At 44.9% G+C, this 19,944-nt stretch overlaps 1 protein-coding gene across 1 annotated transcript in view; it reads right to left on the reverse strand.

The window, feature by feature from the left end:
- Positions 1-19,944, reverse strand: part of PAH (phenylalanine hydroxylase) — an 84,146-nt gene that overhangs the window by 4,353 nt on the left and 59,849 nt on the right. The window contains exons 6-11 of the mRNA XM_081595576.1: positions 14,741-14,937; positions 10,462-10,597; positions 9,255-9,324; positions 5,665-5,721; positions 2,429-2,524; positions 1,780-1,913 (exon numbers count right to left, since the gene is read on the reverse strand). Of these exons, the coding sequence (XP_081451702.1) occupies positions 1,780-1,913; positions 2,429-2,524; positions 5,665-5,721; positions 9,255-9,324; positions 10,462-10,597; positions 14,741-14,937 (690 nt within the window). The remainder of the gene's footprint in view (positions 1-1,779; positions 1,914-2,428; positions 2,525-5,664; positions 5,722-9,254; positions 9,325-10,461; positions 10,598-14,740; positions 14,938-19,944) is intronic.

The raw sequence follows: 19,944 nt of genomic DNA on the forward strand, positions 1-19,944 counted from the left end.
AGTACCAGCTCTGAGTTCCACTGCCTGAGTCCAAACCCTGGGCCAGCCACTTACTAGCTGTATGACTCCGAGTGAGTTACTTACCCCTTCAATGTTTCTGCACCCCTATCCGCAATCTGTGGTCTTATTTAATGACTAAATGAATTGATATCTGAAAAGCACTGAGAACAATGTTTGGTACAAAATAGCTACTAGGCATCTTGAAAAGTGAAAGTGTTAGTCGCTCACATGTGTCCAACTCTTTGTGACGCCATGGCATGTAGCCCACCAGGCTCCTCGGTCCATGGGACTCTCCTGGCAAGAATACTAGAGTGGGTAGCCATTCCCTTCTCCAGGGGATCTTCCCGACCCCAGGGGTCGAATCCATGTCTCGTCCTTTGCAGGTGGATTCTTTACTGTCTGAGCCACCTTACCTGCAACTATAATTACCTTGGTGGAATAATGCATGAACTCACGAAAATCCATAACCCTAAAGGAGTCCCAGGAATGGCACAGTGGAACCTTTAGGGCTATAGGAAGACTAGGTTCCCAGTAAGGGTGAAAATTTAGGAGAAAAGTGGGAAAGAATGGCAGGAAGGACCTAAGGGCCTGGAGAAAAGAGTAAAGGGAGTCATTTGGGGTCAAACAAAGTGCACTTGTGGGCTACCATTTTACTGTTGGTTACCTAAGCCCAGTGCATTCAAAGCTGACATGCCCAGCTTCATGGGATCCCAGAAGCCTGTAAGACTTACATTTATTACGCATCACTGCTAAGATATGACAAAAGAAGTGGTAAAAATGGTATCACGGTTGCCCTGTCTAAGTAGACCCTCTGCCCAGCCTACCATCCGCTGGGAGCATTGTGGCTCTAGCAGGTTGATGGCAGGGCCATCTTCTCAAGGGGCTGAGAGTCTCAGAGAGACTCAGTACCACTCCACCAGCCTGGTGCTGAACTGCCTCTGAGATTGGCACATTTGCCAGTTATTCACTGATTCAGAGGATGAGATGGTTGGATGGCATCACCGACCCAATGGACATGAGTTTGAGCAAACTCCAGGAGACAGTGAAGGACAAGCAAGTCTGGTGTGCTGCAGTCCATGGGGTCGCAAAGAGCCTGACATGACTTAGCAACTGAACAATAGCAATACTGAGGGCTTGCTATGTGTCTGGCTCTGTTCTTGAAGTGGGGGGAAAGAGCAGAAAGGACAAAACCTCCTATCCTCATGGACCTTAAATCATACAAGTTTTTAGACATTAATAAGTGCTAAGGAGAAAAGTAAATCACAGAGCGGGTAAGCAGTACTGGGGGGACAAGGCTGGGTAGTGATTTTAACTAAGTTGGTTAGAGAAAGACACACAAAAAAGGTTAAATGTGGGTAAAGGCTGAAGAGAGGGGAGGGAGTGAGTTATGCAAGTATGTGGGAGAATAAAGTGGCAAGGGACTCCCTTGGGTGAGAAAACGTCTAGGGCTGTTTGATGAGGGGACCTCTGTGGCCACTCTGAACATAGGAGAGTTCAGGGGTGGACCTGGTGGCCACGCTGAGCAAGGATAAGGTGGTAGGCCCGTCTACAGGGGTTATCATGTTCAGCTAATAAGCTATGAAATGGGGTCCTGCAAAGGATGGCACTTCTCTCAACAGAGAGTGGAAAGAGACAGGGTGGAGAGAGAATACTGTCTGACACACGCTGCTGCTGTAGGCACTGGAGTCCACTCTCCTGCCCAACCTCCAACAGACCAGCGGCACCAGGTCAAGTCAGGAGGTCCCAAGGGCTGCTGGCCCAGCTTGGTTACCATCTCACCTCACTTTCTCCTTGGCATCATTAAAACTCTCAGCCACATAATACAGGGGCTGGAACTCTGTGATCGTATACTCCTGGACAGCGGTCTTGTCCAGTTCCAGAGGAAGGAGCTTCGGCTTGCCTGACAGGCAATACTGCGGGTCCCAAAAGGAAAGTCGTCATGGTTAAGTCAGGGCTGCTGGTCCCTGCCGCATCCCCTAGGCTATTTGTGCATCCCCTCCCACCTTATCCTAATTCCTTCCATACCCTAGTCCCAGTGCAGGTGAGCTAAATTATTCTGCACATACTAGACAGCAATCAGGATCAAAAGGAATAATTTACCCCAACCATTTTCAGGTAAGGTGATCAACAGATGGTGTGGGAGCAGCCACATTTTCTGGCATGTGTTTGCCTATGTCCCAATGCACAGTTCAACCCTAGATTCAGGAGGCCCCTCTGGTCTGGAGACCTGTGTATCTGCAGTTCAATTTCAATCTCTAAAACCCACAGTCATGACCAAATCATAGTTGCTAAGAGGTCAATCACTTGGGGAGAAACCCTGAGGTTCAGTTTCAGGATAAAAGAAGGTTTCGACAGCACAAAGGGAAAATGAATGGTCTGCTGTACCTACCACTCTCAAATCCATCCACAGTTCCCATTCGGGTCATACCTGTAATTCACCAAAGGATGACAGGAGCCCAGCACCATATGCCTTTATGGAGTCTCCTTGCTTGCAGAGCCCAAACTCCACAGTAAACCAGTAAATCTGAAATGGAAAGTCAAGTTGAAAGCATACACAAGGAAGCAGCAGGTGACCCAGGGCCAGAGACAAGGTGCCCAGGTGGGAGTTTGTGCAGGTCTGTTCTCTGAATCAGCCTGACCTGGGGTCATGGTTTTGTGTGCTATGTCTTCCCCTATCCAGTTACCTGTTGAATTAAGTGTTGGCTGAATGCAAGATGCTGAAGCTGAAACTCCAATACTTTGGCTACCTGATGTGAAGAACTGACTCCTTGGAAAAGACCCTGATGCTGGGAAAGATTGAAGGCAGGAGGAGAAGGGGATGACAGAGGATGAGATGGCTGGATGGCATCACCAACTTGATGGATATGAGTTTGAGCAGGCTCTAGGAGCTGGTGATGACAGGGAGGCCTGGCGTGCTGCAGTCCATGGGGTTGCAAAGAGTCGGACACGACTTAGCGACTGAACTGAACTGAACTGATTGCAAGATGGATGGGAAGTGGTGGGAGAGTATTAAGGAAGCCCCCAAAGGATACCCCCAACAAGCCACTCTCTATGACAGGAACTCCTCCACCCCTTCCGCTTTCTTCTCTGTGGCATCAGCTAGAGGGAGTTGCTCCCGCAAGTTGGCTAAAGTTACCAGACAATCCCATCAGGCTCAGTGGGAGGTAGGGAATCGGGTCATGATAGAATCAGTGAGGGTGCATCCTGTCATCTGTGTGGCTGAACCACACCAATGCCATTTTGTTAGCTCCATCTAAGCCTGAAGTCCTAACCCCATCCTTTTCTTCATGGCTGAGCTTTAGTCTACCCACAAGGAATGCACCAGATAAGTTCCTCATCAACTTTTACCCTTCTTATCTGATATAAAAACTTCATCTGACATATAAAAACTTTTGCTGAGGCAGATGGGTAATGCCTCACAAGAAATAATGGTCATGAGACCTTCCGGGGGGAGGATAAAACCCCTAACTCCTGACAGTGTGAACCTGCTTCTCCCTTAGTAATCAGATTCTATCCTTACCTTTGGCCCCTTTAATTAATTAACTAATCAATTTTAATTTGGCTGCACCGGATCTTAGTAGCATTGCCCCTTAAAACCCCCCTGTACCCTTTCCGTGGCATAGAGTGTGGTTGCCAAAGCCTCTGGCTGCTGTCTACCCGCCCTTTCCTGTGTGTAAGTTACCCACAATAAACTTCATCATTGCATTTTATTCAGTTATCTGCTTCCTTATTTGGCCTCAAAGTTCCTTCTCAGTTCTAAGGTTATTATTCAATATCCCCACCATCCAACAATCTGTGTTAAAACCCTGTCAGTCACTGCTCTCAGCCTCCCAAATAACCAAGTCTTTTTCTTTCAATAGCTCCCAGTGCAACATGTCCCAGATAAACAGCTTGGGAAATAAGGTCCTAGAATTGATTCCTGGGTCAGGAAGATCCGCTGGAGAAGGGATAGGCTACCCACTCCAGGATTCTCAGGCTTCCCTTGTGGCTCAGCTGGTAAAGAATCCACCTGCAATGTGGGAGACCTAGGTTTGATCCTTGTTGGGAAGATCCCCTGGAGAAGAGGAAGGCTACCCACTCCAGTATTCTGGCCTGGAGAATTCCATGGACTGTACAGTCCATGGGATCGCAAAGAGTCAGACACGACTGAGCGACTTTCACTTTCTTTCCTACTGAATAGGGCCAAGAGAAAGCCAAGGCCCAGGGTTTCTAGGTAAGTCTATTTATTGCACTAGAGAACATGAAACCTGGGAAGGCTGTCAGAACTGAGTCAGTGTGAGATCCTCACATACAGATGAGACGTCTTTAGCCCAGAGAGGTCAAGTTATATACATACAGTGACACAGCATCTCAAGGGCAGAGCAAGGGCCCCAAGACTATTCCCAGATCAGTATATCAATAATAAGATTGTTTTTGAGAAGCTAGGTTGGTGATGAATACTTTCATCACAATTACAGCAGGTAACTTAATGCTCTGTATTTGAGTTTATTTTTTTCTTACAAATGAGAGATTCTATCAAGTTCTGCAGTTTCCTTGAAAGTTGCTTTTTGTATCACCACAGCATCTGGCATTTAAAAACTCACATCCACACAAATTTAATTCTTTTGATCCTCAAGATCCTCATGATGTACTTTTGAGATGGAAATGATATAAACAATTGTATCCATTTTTAGAGATGAGGGTACAAAAGCTACTTGCCCAGGGTCTCAGAGCAGCTGGGCAGTGAGGAAGAATCTGGGAGGTTTCAACCTTCTCTTAAATTAAATTCACAAACTTCTAAACTGATATATCATAATGACAGGGAAGCCTGGAGTGCTGCAGTCCACGGGGTTGCAAAGAGACATGACTGAGCAACTGAACTGAACTGAACTGAATGGTATGTGTGCATTAATTTGAAGTCCCTAATTCCATTATAAAGTTTTTTCTTTTTTTTTTTTTTTTTTATTTAGCTGCACTGGGTCTTAGTTGCAGCATGTGGGATCTAGTTCCCTGACCAGGGATTGAACTCAGGGCCCCCTGTATTGGGAACACAGAGCCTTAGCCACAGACCACCAGGGTAGTGCAAAGTTTTATTTCTTTTTTTTTTTTTCAAAGTTTTATTTCTTATCTTCCAAGCTGAGCACATTATAAAAAATATGGCTTAGAGGTTAGGGAGGGAATCACTCAAGTTGGAAAGGGGTCTACAGGAAGGAAAGCCCCTGCTGTGCAGAGTCACTCATCCATGGTGTCTATGGATGAGAGTCATCATACCCCTGGGGAAGAGAGTGTTTGGTTAGAAGGGAAAAGGCAGTTCCCACTTCTACCTTGGATCTGAGAAAGGAAAGATCCTAATGCTGACTCCAGTGTCAGGTAGAAAGTAAATATTTTCCTCTTCAAAGATGTGAATCTAGACTACTTCCCACCCACTCAAGGGGGTTCTCAACAACTATCATTATAGCCTGTTGGTGCTTTCAAGACATACTGTTTAAAATTACATGTAAACATCTGCGTGTAGTTGATTTCAAAATCAAACCACTGAGAAGAAGTCAATATGTGAAATGTCACTTGTGCAAATGTAAGCAAGGCATTCTGATTCTTTTTCAAATGATCTGGCTTTCAGGAAAACAGAAAAGTTTCAAAGACCTGAGACAGTCCCACCATCCACCAGGCAGAGAGGGTACTTACTGTTGCAAGTTTCTCAATGTACTCGTCAGGTGCACCCAGGGAGGCGAGGCCGATTTCCTGTAATGGCAGAGAAATGGTCACTGACATGGCTGGGGTCTGCTGACCTTCAACCTTGACCCTCAGATCCAACCTCGTATTTGACCACAGGAAGGAGATGGGTGGCTAGATACCTTCAGAAGGGCCCAGGTAGACTCTTAACTGTTCTGTCAAGGCTTCCCTGACCACACTTCATAGAATCACAGATCTCGAGAACGGAGGAAGCCTTTCTCCATCACTTGATCCCCTATTCACTTTACAAAAGAGAAAACCAAGGCACAGAGAAAAGAGATGACCTCCTCAAGGTCACACAGTAGGTTGTGTCTAACGTTTCAAGTCCTGATTATCCTTCCACAGTTCAAGTGGAATATTCCTGGTGCACTAGATGAGACTTCATCAAGTCCCCTGAAGACACCATAGGAGACTTGCTGTGAAGTGCTTGACATCTGTCCAGGTATATGCATAGCTGGAGAGTCTGAGATGTCACGGACCACCTCTCATCACAGCTCCAAACTCAGAAGCCTCTAGTGGTCTCTGTCTCTTTTACAGCATTTGTTTCAGCCTGATTTGCAGCAGACAGGGCACATATATATACAAATATATATATATGTGCGTGTGTGTGTGTGTGTGCATATATATTATATTTCTTTCCTACTAATATGCATTCATTCATCCCAAAAATATTTATTGAATGCCTTCTATGTGACAGGCAATGTACGAAATTGATAAAGATCCCTGACCTTTACATTTAAGTTACATTTAAGTGGATAGACAGTAAATAATAAGCATATACATAGGTATGTTAAAGGTGATAAGTTCTTCAGAAAGAAGAAACAAAAGGAGAAAGGGACAAGGGGGATCCAGAGTGCCAGAGAAGCAGGGGTGGGGTCAGGGGCTTTGATTGTATTCTTTCCTTCATCTTTTTTCTTTGGCTGTATTGAGTCTTTGTTGCCGCTTGCAGGCTCAATAGGTGCGGCATGCAGGCTCTCTAGTTCAGGCATGCGGGATTAGTTGCCCTGCAGCATATGGCATCTTAGTTCCTCAACCAGGGATAGAATTGAACCTTCGAATGCCTGCATTGGAAGGCAGATTCTTAACCTCTGGACTATCAGAGAAGTCCCGAGGCTGTGATTTTAAATAAGGCCCCAGAATGATTTTAAAAAATCACTGTGTTGCTGTTGTTCAATCTCAAAGTCATGTCTGACTCTTTGCAACCCCATGGACTGAGGCATTCCAGGCTTCCCTGTGCTTTACTCAGTTTGCTCAAACTCATGTCCATTGAATTGGTGATACCATCCAACTATCTCATTCTCCGTCACCTCCTTTTCCTCCTGCCCTTGAACTTTCCCAGAATCAGGGTCTCTTCTAATGAGTCAGCTCATCACATCAGGTGGCCAAAGTATTGGCGCTTCAGCTTTAGCATCAGTCCTTCCAATGAATATTCAGGGTTGATTTCTTTTAGGATTGACTGGTTTGATCTCCCTGAAGTGCAAGGGACTCTCAAGAGTCTTCTCCAGCACCACAATTTGAAAGCATCATTGGAAAGGTGATATTTGAGCAAAGACTTGATGAAAGTGAGGCTGTTGGCTCTGCTGATAGCTGAGGAAAGAGCATTGTACAGACCAAATGCATAGCCCGTGAAAAATCTCTTTAAGGAGAGGCAATGTCTTCCTCCAGGGGATCTTCCCGTCTCAGAGGTTGAACCCACATCTCCTACGTCTCTTGAACTGGCAGGTGGGTTCTTTATCACTAGCACCACCTGGGAAGCCCAAGTCTAACAGAAGTCATCATCAATAAATGCAAGGTTGAAAGGGTTCCCTGTTCTCATAGCCACTATTCTTTGTGAGCCCAGATCTTGCCTAAAACATGGAATCCAAAGTGCTTCATCCCCACTCTATCCTGCACTCCAGTGGGAGACTAGTCCTGCTTTTAGATCAAAAAAGAATATGCTCGGGGAACTCAAAATGACTCCCTGCTTTGGAACTGTCCAGGTCAAAATTGGAACCAGGAACACTGATGAGCCAGAAGCTCCTGTCTGCTGACTCAGGTAACTTCCAACCCCTCTGTGGGGATCCCCAAAATGGAAATGGCTTAAGGAGGATGGCCATTTAGCTCTGACTGGGAAGTGAAACTTTTAGTCATGAGAATAAAAACTTCCAATCCTAGTTTGAAAGCAATCTATGACATCTTGGCAGCAGGAACCACACTTGAAAGTCAGCTACTCCTGTGGTGACACTTCCACAGCAAAGGTTCACCTAATTTCTAAACACTCCCACTTCTAAAAGTCCAACAATCTCCGAACTTCACAATTCCCCCAAGCCCAGATAAGGTGGCTCAGTGGTAAAGAATCTGCCTGCCAATGCAGGAGGCACAGGAGACAAGGGTTAAATCCCTCGGTTTGTTAGATCCCCTGGAGGAGGAAATGGCAACCCACTCCGGTATTCCCGCTGGGAGAATCCCATGGACAGAGGAGCCTGGTGGGCTACAGTCCATGGGGTCACAAAGAGTCAGACATGACTGAGCATCTAACACACACAAAAGCAGTTGTTTTCTTTGTTTAGAGAGGCTGTGTCTAACAAGTACAGTTTTTCCTTGTTTAGTAAGCAGTTAATTTTGCTTTCTGTTTGTTTCAGCTACCATGTAGCAGCCTCCTTATTCAAGAGTAGAAATAGTTCTTTCTTTTTGGCTGAAGGAAGATGCTTAAGTGATTCATATACAATCCCATTACTGTGAAATTCATGCTTGGCCCAGCATTTGCTCATAGGTCATTCTATTTGATCGTTATTCTTCCTGGTGAGGAAGGAGACTATCAGGAAGGGCTCTTTATTGATCCACTTCTGTGGTGACTGAGACACAGGGTGGCCCGGCAACTTGCCCCAGGCTACACAGCACTACCATTCCACTCTCCCACCATCCCAGCTGCCCAACCACAGTTTGGGGCTGCCTCTCAGTGCCAGAAAGAATTTGTAGGATTCTTTCACTCATCCAAAAAGCATTTTTGAGCCTGCTCATCACTGTAATAGATGAATCAAAGCTTAGCCTGCTGCCTTGATGATGGTGAGAAGGCAACTGCCTCTTTATTTTTTGCCACGAGTCAGGCTATTGGCACTAGAGTCTTGGCAAATGCCATCTTACTTACTCAAAGCATATACAAAAATGATTGCCTGATAAGGTAGAAAGTGGAAAAGACCCAAAATATGAGGGGAAAGATGCCATGAGAACTTGGAAGAAGGCAAGGTTACTTCTGCAGGGGGATCTGGGAGGTTTTCACAGATGAAAAGGCTCTTAAACTACACCCAGTAGGACAGGTGAAATTAGCTAAGTCAATAACACACAATTCCTAGGATGACCAGATCACCAGCTCCATGCTGCGGTCCCTGGAATTGGTAATTAGCTAGCCCCATGGGATCACATTCCCACCTGTGATGGGGTCACAGAACTATACCTGGATTCCATCCTCGCAGAGGGCATGAGGGCCCCTCCATGGGCTCAGTTTATCTGAGCAATCCAGGTCTCACCCTGTAACTAGAAGGCTAGAGAAATTAATTGCTCACCTGGGAAAACTGGGCAAAGCTGCGATCCGAAAACAAAGGTACATGTCCCAAGAGCTCATGGCATATGTCACTGAAAAACAAAAAGCACAGAGCTTGGAGGGGAGGAGGATTATCAGCCACACAGGACTCAGTCTTTCTACATGAGGAATGGGCAGAAAGCAACAAGCAACTCATTCAGTCTTATAACCTCATTCCTAAGAATAAGGGGTATCTAAGACTTGATATCAGTTGAGACAAGATACAAGAGAAAAAGAAGAAGGGAAAAGAAATGTAAGGGACAGGACAGAGCACAGCAGCCAGGGGATTTTGAGTGTATGCCCAGTGGGATGCAGAACAAAAGAGCCAGTATTCCTATGGGCAGCCATACACCTGAATGAACTGTGGGTCACAAACACTTCCCATCCCAAGTCTTCTCCTTGGTACTGACATCCCTGCACAGATACAATATGCTCAGTTATTCTCCATGGGAGCTAAATAACAATAATAGTAGAAGTAAAAATAATAATAATAATAATAGTAGAAGTAATAATAACAGTAACAACAACAACAATAATAGTAATGATGCTCGTCTCTTATTCTGGAGGGGGCTGACATTGGTTACAGAAGAAAACTTACATTTATTTAACACTCTATGTGCCGGGTTTACTAGGAGTAGGTCTTTTCTGATTTCTAGTAATGAATTTTGCAGGCTGGGAAAGATCATTTGGGGTATCCTGCTGACTGTTCACATAAACTACTCCAATTCTAGCTGACTCAGGAGATGGCTACTTGCAAAAATAAGAAGCATAGTGGCCAGACATTCTGTATCTCCAGCTGAGACCCAACCTAGGCAAAGAGAGATGAGAATCATCTAGATGTGATCCAGGAATTAGGAAGTGTTGAGACAGCCTGGCTGTCACTTCTTCCTATCCCCATTTGGCATTTCATAGCTCTGACTTTTCTACAATCTTTTTGGAATTTGAGTGCGGACTCTCATTCTCTCATCTGAACCTTTGATTCAGAAGATGCCTAAATCTCCAATCAGTACAGTCTATTTGGACGGGGGAAATCCCCAGAAGAGATGAAATTCCCTGGTTGCACTATCATCAAACAAAGCAGGCAATGAGTCCTGTGGACCAGCCCACCGTGGGTCCCAGCCTTGTTCCTGGAGCCGGGTGAGATAGAACTCACTGTGGCTAGAAACTGAAAGCAAAAGGACAGTACTCACGGTTCTGGTGTATACATGGGCTTAGACCCATGTCTGATGTACTGAGTGCAGTGGAAGACTCGGAAAGCCAGGCCACCCAAGAAATCCCGAGAAGAAAGCAGGCCAGCCACCGGTCGGAGGCGGAAACCAGTGCAACCTGGGAAGCAAAGGAGAAAGAAAACTCAGAGCCCATCACAGGGAGCCAGAGGGGCCTGAAGACCGATAGGGAGGAAAGCAATACATTCAGCTGTCCAAGAGCGTGGACGTTGACGCCAAGCAGAACTATGCCTTAGTACTTCAAATCTATGCCTTAGTACTTTCTAGCTGGGTGATCTGGGTCAGGTAACTTCACCTCTCTGAGCCTCAGTTTTCTCATGTGCAAAATATGGGGAGACATTTCTTAGGATTATTCTGAGAATCAGAAGAGCTAACAAGTATAAACGACTTAGAGCCTAGCACATGGAAACTTTCAATAAATTTAAACTTTCATTATTGTTTGTTAGGGTGGAACACTTATTCCTTACTTATGTTTCCAGAGTAGCAGGGAATTTTCATTCTGCTTCCCAGGGGGGAAGAATATAAAAGGAGCACTTCTAGCTTTTCTGTAGTGCTTTCCATATAGCACATATAGGTATACCCCATGAGGAACAGTGACTTCTCTGAGGATTTGAGAAGAGGAAATGAATATCCTCAACTTAACCCTCTCTGCCCTTCCTCTCTTGACTGTCCACACAGGAACACATTCTGGTCTGCTCTTGGCCAGCCAATGGACTAGATACTGCACCAGTGAATTAATTGGCAAGTTAGTTTACATAATCCAAGGGTGAAACATTAGAAAGTCCATTTTGCCTATACATCTACACCACATTCTCGAAGCAGCTTCTATCGGTAATAAAACTGACATTTTGATCACCCCTCTCTGGCTCTTGTATCTGTCTCTCAGTCTCCCTAATTTCAGACTTGGAAGGAGAATGGTAATGGCCATGATCATGATAGTAAGAGTTAACATTGTATAATACCCACCATATGTCAGACACAGGTTTAAGCACTTTATATACACGAATTAATCCTCATTGTAACTCTAGGTGGTAGAGCTCTTATTCTCTGCACTTTACAGATGGGGGAGCTGAGAAGATGCAGTGATTAAAGCTCTGCCCAACATCACAGCTACCAGCACTCTGGCTTCAGAGTCTGCTTCTATAATCGCTACTCAATGCTTCTCTTCTACTGCTCATGTGGATCTCAAGGCAAGAATTCTGAAGTGGTTTGCCATTGCTTTCTCCAATGGGCATCTGGTCCCATCAGTTCAGTTCAGTTCAGTCGCTCAGTCGTGTTTGACTCTTTGAGACCCCATGAACCGCAGCATGCCAGGCCTCCCTGTCCATCACCAACTGCCGGAGTCCACCCAAACCCATGTCTTTCAAGTCGATGATGCATCCAACCATCTCATCCTCTGTTGTCCCCTTCTCCTCCTGCCCTCAATCCTTCCCAGCATCAGGGTCTTTTCAAATGAGTCAGCTCTTCACATCAGGTGGCCGAAATATTGGAGTTTCAGCTTCAACATCAGTCCTTCCAATGAACACCCAGGACTGATCTCCTTTAGGATGGACTGGCTGGATCTCCTTGCAGTACAAGGGACTCTCAAGAGTCTTCTCCAACAACCCAGTTCAAAAGCATCAATTCTTCGGCACTTAGCTTTCTTTATAGTCCAATTCTCACATCCACACATGACCACTGGAAAAACCACAGCCTTGACTACATGGACCTTTGTTGGCAAAGTAATGTCTCTGCTTTTTAATATGCTGTCTAGGTTGGTCATAACTTTCCTTCCAAGGAGTAAGCATCGTTTAATTTCATGGCTTCAGTCACCATCTGCAGTGATTTTGGAGCCCAGAAAAATAAAGTCAGCCACTGTTTCCACTGTTTGCCCATCTATTTGCCATGAAGTGATGGGACCAGATGCCATGATCTTAGTTTTCTGAATGTTGAGCTTTAAGCCAATTTTTTCACTATCCTCTTTCACTTTCATCAAGAGGCTCTTTAGTTCTTCTTCACTTTCTGCCATAAGGGTGGTGTCATCTTCATATCATGGCAAATAGATGGGGAAGCAATGGAAACAGTGAGAGACTTTTTTTTTTGGGCTCCAAAATCACTGCAGATAGTGACTGCAGCCATGAAATTAAAAGAAGCTTGCTCCTTGGAATAAAAGCTATGACCAACCTAGACAGCATATTAAAAAGCAGAGACATTACTTTGCCAACAAAGGCCTGTCTAGTCACAGTTATGGTTTTTAGTCACAGTTATGGTTTTTCCAGTAGTCATGTATGGATGTGAGAGCTGGACTATAAAGAAAGCTGAGCACTGAAGAATTGATGCTTTTGAACTGTGGTGTTGGAGAAGACTCTTGAGAGTCCCTTGGACTGCAAGGAGATCCAACCAGTCCAACCTAAAGGAAATCAGTCCTGGATATTCATTGGAAGGACTGATGCTGAAGCTGAAACTTCAATACTTTGGCCACCTGATGTGAAGAGCTGACTCATTTGAAAAGACCCTGATTCTGGGAAAGATTGAAGGTGGGAAGAGAAGGGGACGACAGAGGATGAGATGGTTGGATAGCATCACTGACTCGATGGACGGGAGTTTGAGCAAGCCCGGGAGTTGGTGATGGATAGGGAAGACTGGCATGCTGCAGTCCATGGGGTTGCAAAGAGTCAGACACGATTGGGCGACTGAACTGAACTGTACTTGTCTCCTAGGCACTGGCACAGTATATAGTCCATTGGCTTCCCTGGTTGCTCAGCCAGTAAAGAATTTGCCTGCAGTACTGAAGACCCAGGTTCAATCCCTGGGTTGGGAAGATCCCCTGGAGGAGGGCATGGCAACCCACTCCAGTATTCTTGCCTGGAGAATCCCTGTGGATAGAGGAGCCTGGAGGGCTATAGCTCAGGGGGTTGTAAAGACTCAGACATGACTGGAATTACTTAGCACACACTTCTCTCCCACCCCCACCCGCCACCCCACCAATTGGTGGCACAGTAGTAAAGAATCCAGCTGCCAATGCAGGAGACATGGGTTCAATCTCTGAGTCAGGAAGATCCCCTGGAGGAGGAAATGGCAACCCACTCCAGTATTCTTGCCTGGAAAATTCCATGGACAGAGGAGCCTGGTGGGCTACAGTCTTTGGGGATGCAAAAGAGTCAGACACGACTGAGCACACACACACACACAACTACTAGTATACTGTTGTATTCTTCTTATTATTGGCCATAGCAACATGGGTAATTAACCAAAGAATATCTTTAAGACTCCTTTGTCCCTCGGCTTATGTGTCTTAGACCCTCAGGTTGAAGTTCATTTTGCTTGAGCCCTGCTCCTCTCTTTATCTGAATAGTAAAGACCCTACATAGAAGGGATTCAAAAGGTCATCCAACTCACTCCTCATCTAGTCCAGCTCCCATTTCTCTTCCTACCAGGTAGGTTCTCTGGCTTCTTGCCCTAGAGCTGGCCACACTGTCACTGCATAGCTCTGAGGCATAGAAAACTCTTCCTTCTATAACCCTGTGGTCTGTCTCCCTAATTTCCCTCATTTTACCTAGCACATAGTAGGTGTTTAACATGTGTTGACTGTTTATCTTGGTTTTGCTGAGTCAACAGCTCTTGGAAGAAAAGAAAACACTTTTCTCCCCTGTAATGATGGGCATGTCAGTTCAATCACCTGTTTACCTACTGAGTTACTCAGATTCCAATGCAGCCCAAACTCAGTGAACACCTACTATACATGAGTGCTAAGCTTTCACGTTCATTATTTTATTTCATTCTCACAATTTCCCTGTGAGAAAGACTAAATGATGGTGGTCTCCATTTGACAAATGACTAAACTAAGGAAGGTTCTCCCAACTAGAGAGGATCAAAACAAGATTCCAGAGACCAGATGAATAGACTTAGGGCTCAGATCTCTTGGTACAAATAGTGCATGTCTTACACAAATGCACACTGCAGCCAGCTCATAACATAGCAGGAGGTGTGGGGAGGACCCTGACTAGGCACCTTGGGCTTTGAGTATTAAAAAACCTTTCAGGGATATAGACATGGCAAAACCCACACCAGATGCCTTTTCTTGGATGACAGTGTTCTACTGGTGGGGCCTGGCAGGGAGGCAGAGCCCAGCAGTGAAATACTCATTTTCCTGGGAGAATCAACCTGCCTGCATCAGCATGAACACACTCACACTTGCCTAAATTTCCTTCTCTTCCCCTTTCCATCCCCAGCCCCCAACCTTTTGACCTGGATGTGCACTTACTCTGCAGAAACTGAGAAACCTCTTCGAGCTGGGGAATGTTATCTTCGCGGAAGCCGCAATACTTTTCCAGAAGGGGGAAAATGTGGTTGTGCTCATAGCAAGCATGGGTCTTATACAAGGACTTCAGGGTCCTGAACACCATCCCCCATGTTTTCTTTTCTTCCTCCGTGTATTCCACTCGAGGAATGGGCTGCCCACTAGGAAACAGACATGAAATATTTGTCAGCAGCAGGGCAGGTGCAGAGGAGAGGGTGAAGGAACTTGGGCAGAGGGACATGGGTCCAGAGTCCATGAGCTGCCACCCCACATGACAGTGGATTTCCTATTTCATAAGTTATTTGAAAGAGGAAAATTCCACTTCTTGATATAGAAAACATTCATGTGACTTGATTAAGCAAGGACAGAAGCTTGCAACCTTACCCACTGCACTAAGGATTTCTTCTCATTTTGGGAAACCACTGGGCTTTTCTGCTCTCCTATCTAATACTCTTTACCCAGTGTGGAAATGCACTTACCTTCAGAAGCCTATAACATAAATGTGTAAAGTAGCAGGGATAGATAATAGGAGGGTGGGGACTGAGACAAGTGAAGACATCCTCTTTCTGAACAAAAGCATCCAAGCTCAAGCAAAGCAATAGTGTTTCGTATGGTCAACTAAAGCAACCATATCTGTGGGCTCAAGTGTATTTACTATATGCACCATGAGTTTGAGATCCCTTGTTGAGTGGGCATAAACTTGCTGGATTTGGTATTTCTGCCCCTAGGATGTTACAAGGATATTTAAATGCATGCTAGGTATAAGATCTGCTTACCCAGCATCTGTTGTTATGACATAACAAGACTATGGAGAGCTTGCTAAAGTACATATGTTGGACCTACCCCTCATATCCTGAACCTGTGGGGGAGGGGAGAGCCCAGGCTTCTGGATTCCAATATACTCCCAGGTGACACTCTATTATCCGAGCATCATTGGTTCAAAAGGTCCTTTTGAAAACCAGCTAAGAGTGAGCCATGTTCTGAACAGCAAAATACAAAAACCAAACAAAGACTGACTTCAAAGACCCATGACTGTTCTCTGGGCTGCCGGCCTGTTTCCTAACAGGGTACACAGTGTCTGGGACAAGGCAAGACTGTTTACCTTAGAATTATGGATCATCTTCAGGCTCCAAACTAGGTCTCTCTTGCCCTTTCAGAGTTGTAGCTCTTCCAAAGACATTAAAGCAAAGTCACTGTTACATTCCATGGAGTGATGGGCAGGGGGTAGGGGGGAAAAGAATGATTTTTGCCGAAGAATTAAAAGCCCAGAGGGCCTATAATGGCGTAGGAACTGTGAAAAGAACACCACGTAAGACCTGCCTACAGAGGCACCATTGTTTCCGGGTTAAGCGCTTACGAAGGGAAAGAATAGGCTTTGGAAAGGGACAGAGGTAAATAGACTGCTTTGCTCTGCCATTGGCTGAGTGGCCTCAGGCAATTTAGTAAACCTCTCTGAGCCTATACAGCCAGGACATGGGCTAATAACAAGTAACTCTTTGGAGGGTATGGTGGAGAGGTAAGTGAAATGCTATGTATAAAGTATGTAACACTGGTGCTGACAAACAATACCCTTGGATAGTTGGAAATTATCATCATAACAGATTCTCATTTAGAAAGCAAAGTCTCTGCTATAACAGCAATACACTTTCAAGAGATTGTAACATACTAGGCAATGAGATATCCCCTCAGTTGACATTTGCTGTTCCAGGGTTTCATATCCATTCCCATTCTTCCAGTAAAGCACCCTTCTCCCCTCTCAGTCTGCAAGTTCAAGTAAGAGGAGACTCCACCCCTCCTACCTTCAGAGGTGGGCATGTGACCAGGCTTGGCCAATTAGAGTGTCTCATTTCCCTGGCCACAGTGATTGGCTGAGAGATGGGCCCATTTCCTGATCAGAGTCAATGAGACACAGTGAAAGAACTTTTGTTGATTCTGTTGAAAAGAGATAGAACCTCTGGGCGGGATCGTGGTGTCAGCCTAGAGGTGCTGGGTCCACTTCCGAGAGAGATGAGGCCAATGCCCCAGAGCAAGGTCACTACAGAGAACACCAGAGTCAGGGGGAAGGAAAGAGAATGAGATGCTGAGTCCTAGATTCACCTCAACTATTCCCTTTACACTTCGCACTTATAAGAGCCAATAAAACACCCCTTTTGTTTCAGTTCAGTTGTGGCTAAAAGATAAAAATTCTTATAGTTCATTTAGCATATTCTTTGATAAAATTCTAAAGTCTAAGCCCCACCCCAGAAACATAATCAAACTCTGAGCAGCTGCCTTCTAAGTGGTTCTAGACACAATCCCTAGCTCCATCTTTGACTTGGCACTTTGAATCTTTACTGTCGTAGGGTCTCCTAGGTTCGTGCATTTATTCATTCAACAAATACTTACTGAACACCCATGATGTTCTGGGAATATTTATTGTTGTTTAGTCACTAAATCATGTGACCTTGCTAGGCTCCTCTGTCCATCCATGGTCTACTTAGGAATTAAATTCTACACATTTGCTTCCATCTTCTCCTTCCACCAAGAGACCTAGGTTCCACAAGATCCTCAGTCTTTGAATATATCATCAATTATTTTATCAAAATATGATCTCATGAAGTAAAATAAACCAAGATATTTGAGGGAAAGTATTAATTTGGCTTGAAATAAAAATTATCAATTTAGCTTGAAATAAGATTTCAGCCAATTGGGATCTCTCTTCAGAAAAAAAATACACATTTGAAGGAAAAGATGCTGGTTTTGAATTATTCCACCAACCAAAGATGGCATTCAAGATAGTCTAGCACCTATAGTCCAGGAAAGTATCAGCTTCCTCACTCAGTCTTATTTTACACCAAGTCCCCATACATGTAATCATTACCAAGGCAAACAATTTGGTGCCCCTAAACAAAGTAATTTGACAGTGCCTCTTCAAATTGATGTTTTAAGACTTTTGCTAAATATTCTTAGGGAGGAGCCAGAGCATCACATGGTGGATGGGCCAAGAAGAGGTTGCTAACAGGGTTTAGCTGCTTCCTGACTGCCTCCAGTAATTCAGTTCTGGACCCAAATATACATCTTACAACAAAAGCCCTGTTTCTAAAGACACCTGCCCTCCCGTTCACTTTCCTTTTTCTCTTCAGCTGATAAACTCCTATTCCATCTTCAGTTCTCAGTCTAAATGTCACTTCCTCTAACCAATCCCCCTCAGTCAGAGTTAAAGTTCCTAATTATATGGCCTCGTGACACCCGTGTTTTGACTTTGGTCATACTGACTGCATTTATTGTTCCTTTTGTCATTGTCTGTCTTTCTCAATAATCCCCGGAGGACATGGAGTTTGTTGGTCTTGCTCTTGGCATGTGTCCTGGAACAGAGTAAACACACTGGATCAACTGATCCTGTGAGTCTATGACTCAAGGGGCAGGATTTTGACCTCCATGTGGGAGGACGACTGGGAAGGTGCTAGAGGCCAGAATGTGGGGCTGTTGGCATGGAGGCTGGCAGAGCCCAAGGAAGAGGGTCAAAACTGGGTCTTGAAAGGCATGATGATTTCTAGGGTAGGAGGAGGAGGCCAGAGGAGATTGAGATGAAGTATGAAAGAGGAAGGAGGGAAACCTGCAGAGAATAGAACAGTTTATTCTCCTTATTGACAGCAATTCTGCTCCATCAAGACACTGTGAACTCTGAGTGAGTGAACACTGAACCGCTGCTCCTATGTGAAATGCAGGACCCAGATCACATTTTCAACTAATAATCCCAACCTTGTCTTGCATGTGGCTTTGTTTAAAGACACCTTACTTAATGTATATGGTTGATTCATTCACACTGAACTCACAGCCAGCAGCACTACAGCCCAGGCCTGAAGGAAGCATATCGAACACACATTTTCCCCATTAGGCATGTCAGAGCCATCCTGTACTCAAGACCACGAGACAGAATTTCAGCTCTATGCTGGAGGGCCATTTTAAACAACAAAATTACCAACCAAAAGAACAAAAAGTCAACAAACATGGCTCTAAAGAGACTGCAAAAGAAACACTTGTTTACAGTAGAAAAGCCGAACACAAGAAGGCAGTGTTGCCTTGTTTGACCTCAGTTGGGAACTGGTAGATCAGGAGACTCACATTTTCCTTTGCTCTGTGCATATCTGGGGATGAATGTGGAAATGCCCTGAGTTTGTGGGTCTCAAATCAATGTAAGCAAGTAATCTTCCAAAAATGAAAATCAACTGTAACAGATGCTGAGATAAAAGACAAAAGCAAAGAAGGAAGGGATGGAAAACAGCATCAGAAGTTCAAAAGAGATGAGTGGAGATGAGGTCAGAAACAGGCTTTAAATTGGAGGACAAGTTCCTAATGAGACATATGACCTTCAGTACATCACTTAACCCTTTGGGGTTTATCTATACGAGGTGATTCCCTGGTAGCTCAGCAGGTAAAGAATCCGCCTGCAACATGGGAGACTTGGGTTCAATCCCTGGGTTGGGAAGATCCCCTGGAGAAGGGAATGACAAACCACTCCAGCATTCTTGCCTACAGAATTCCATGAACAGAGGAGCCTGGCAGGTTCATGGGGTCGCAAAGAGTTGGATACAACTGAGCGACTTTCACTTCACTATTCAGTTCAGTCACTCAGTCATGTCCAACTCTTTGCGACCCCATGGACTGGAGCATGCCAGACTTCCCTGTCCATAACCAACTCCTGGAGCTTGCTCAAACTCCTGTCCATTGAGTCAGTGATGCCATCCAACCATCTCACCCTCTGTCGTCCCCTTCTCCTCCTGCCTTCAAACTTTCCCAGCATCAGGGTCTTTTCCAAAGTATTGGAGTTTCAGCTTCAGCATCAGTCCTTCCAATGAATATTCAGGACTGATTTCCTATATTATTGACTGGTTTGATCTCCTTGCTATCCAAGAGACTCTCAAGAGTCTTCTCCAACACTACAGTTGAGAAGTATCACTTCTTCAGTGCTCAGCTTTCTTTATGGTCCACCTCTCACATCCATACTTGACTAATGGAAAAACCATAGCTTTGACTAGACAGATCTTTGTCGGTAAAGCAATGTCTCCACATTTTAATATGTTGTCTAGGTTTGTCATATCTTTTCTTCCAAAGAGCAAGTATCTTTTAATTTCACTTCACTACATGAGGTGAATTCACTACATGAAGTGAACTACAACTTCACCTCA

Source organism: Giraffa tippelskirchi, chromosome 4 (assembly GCF_054371585.1).
Source record: "Giraffa tippelskirchi isolate mGirTip1 chromosome 4, T2T-mGirTip1v1.2.pri, whole genome shotgun sequence".
Classification (NCBI taxonomy): domain Eukaryota; kingdom Metazoa; phylum Chordata; class Mammalia; order Artiodactyla; family Giraffidae; genus Giraffa; species Giraffa tippelskirchi.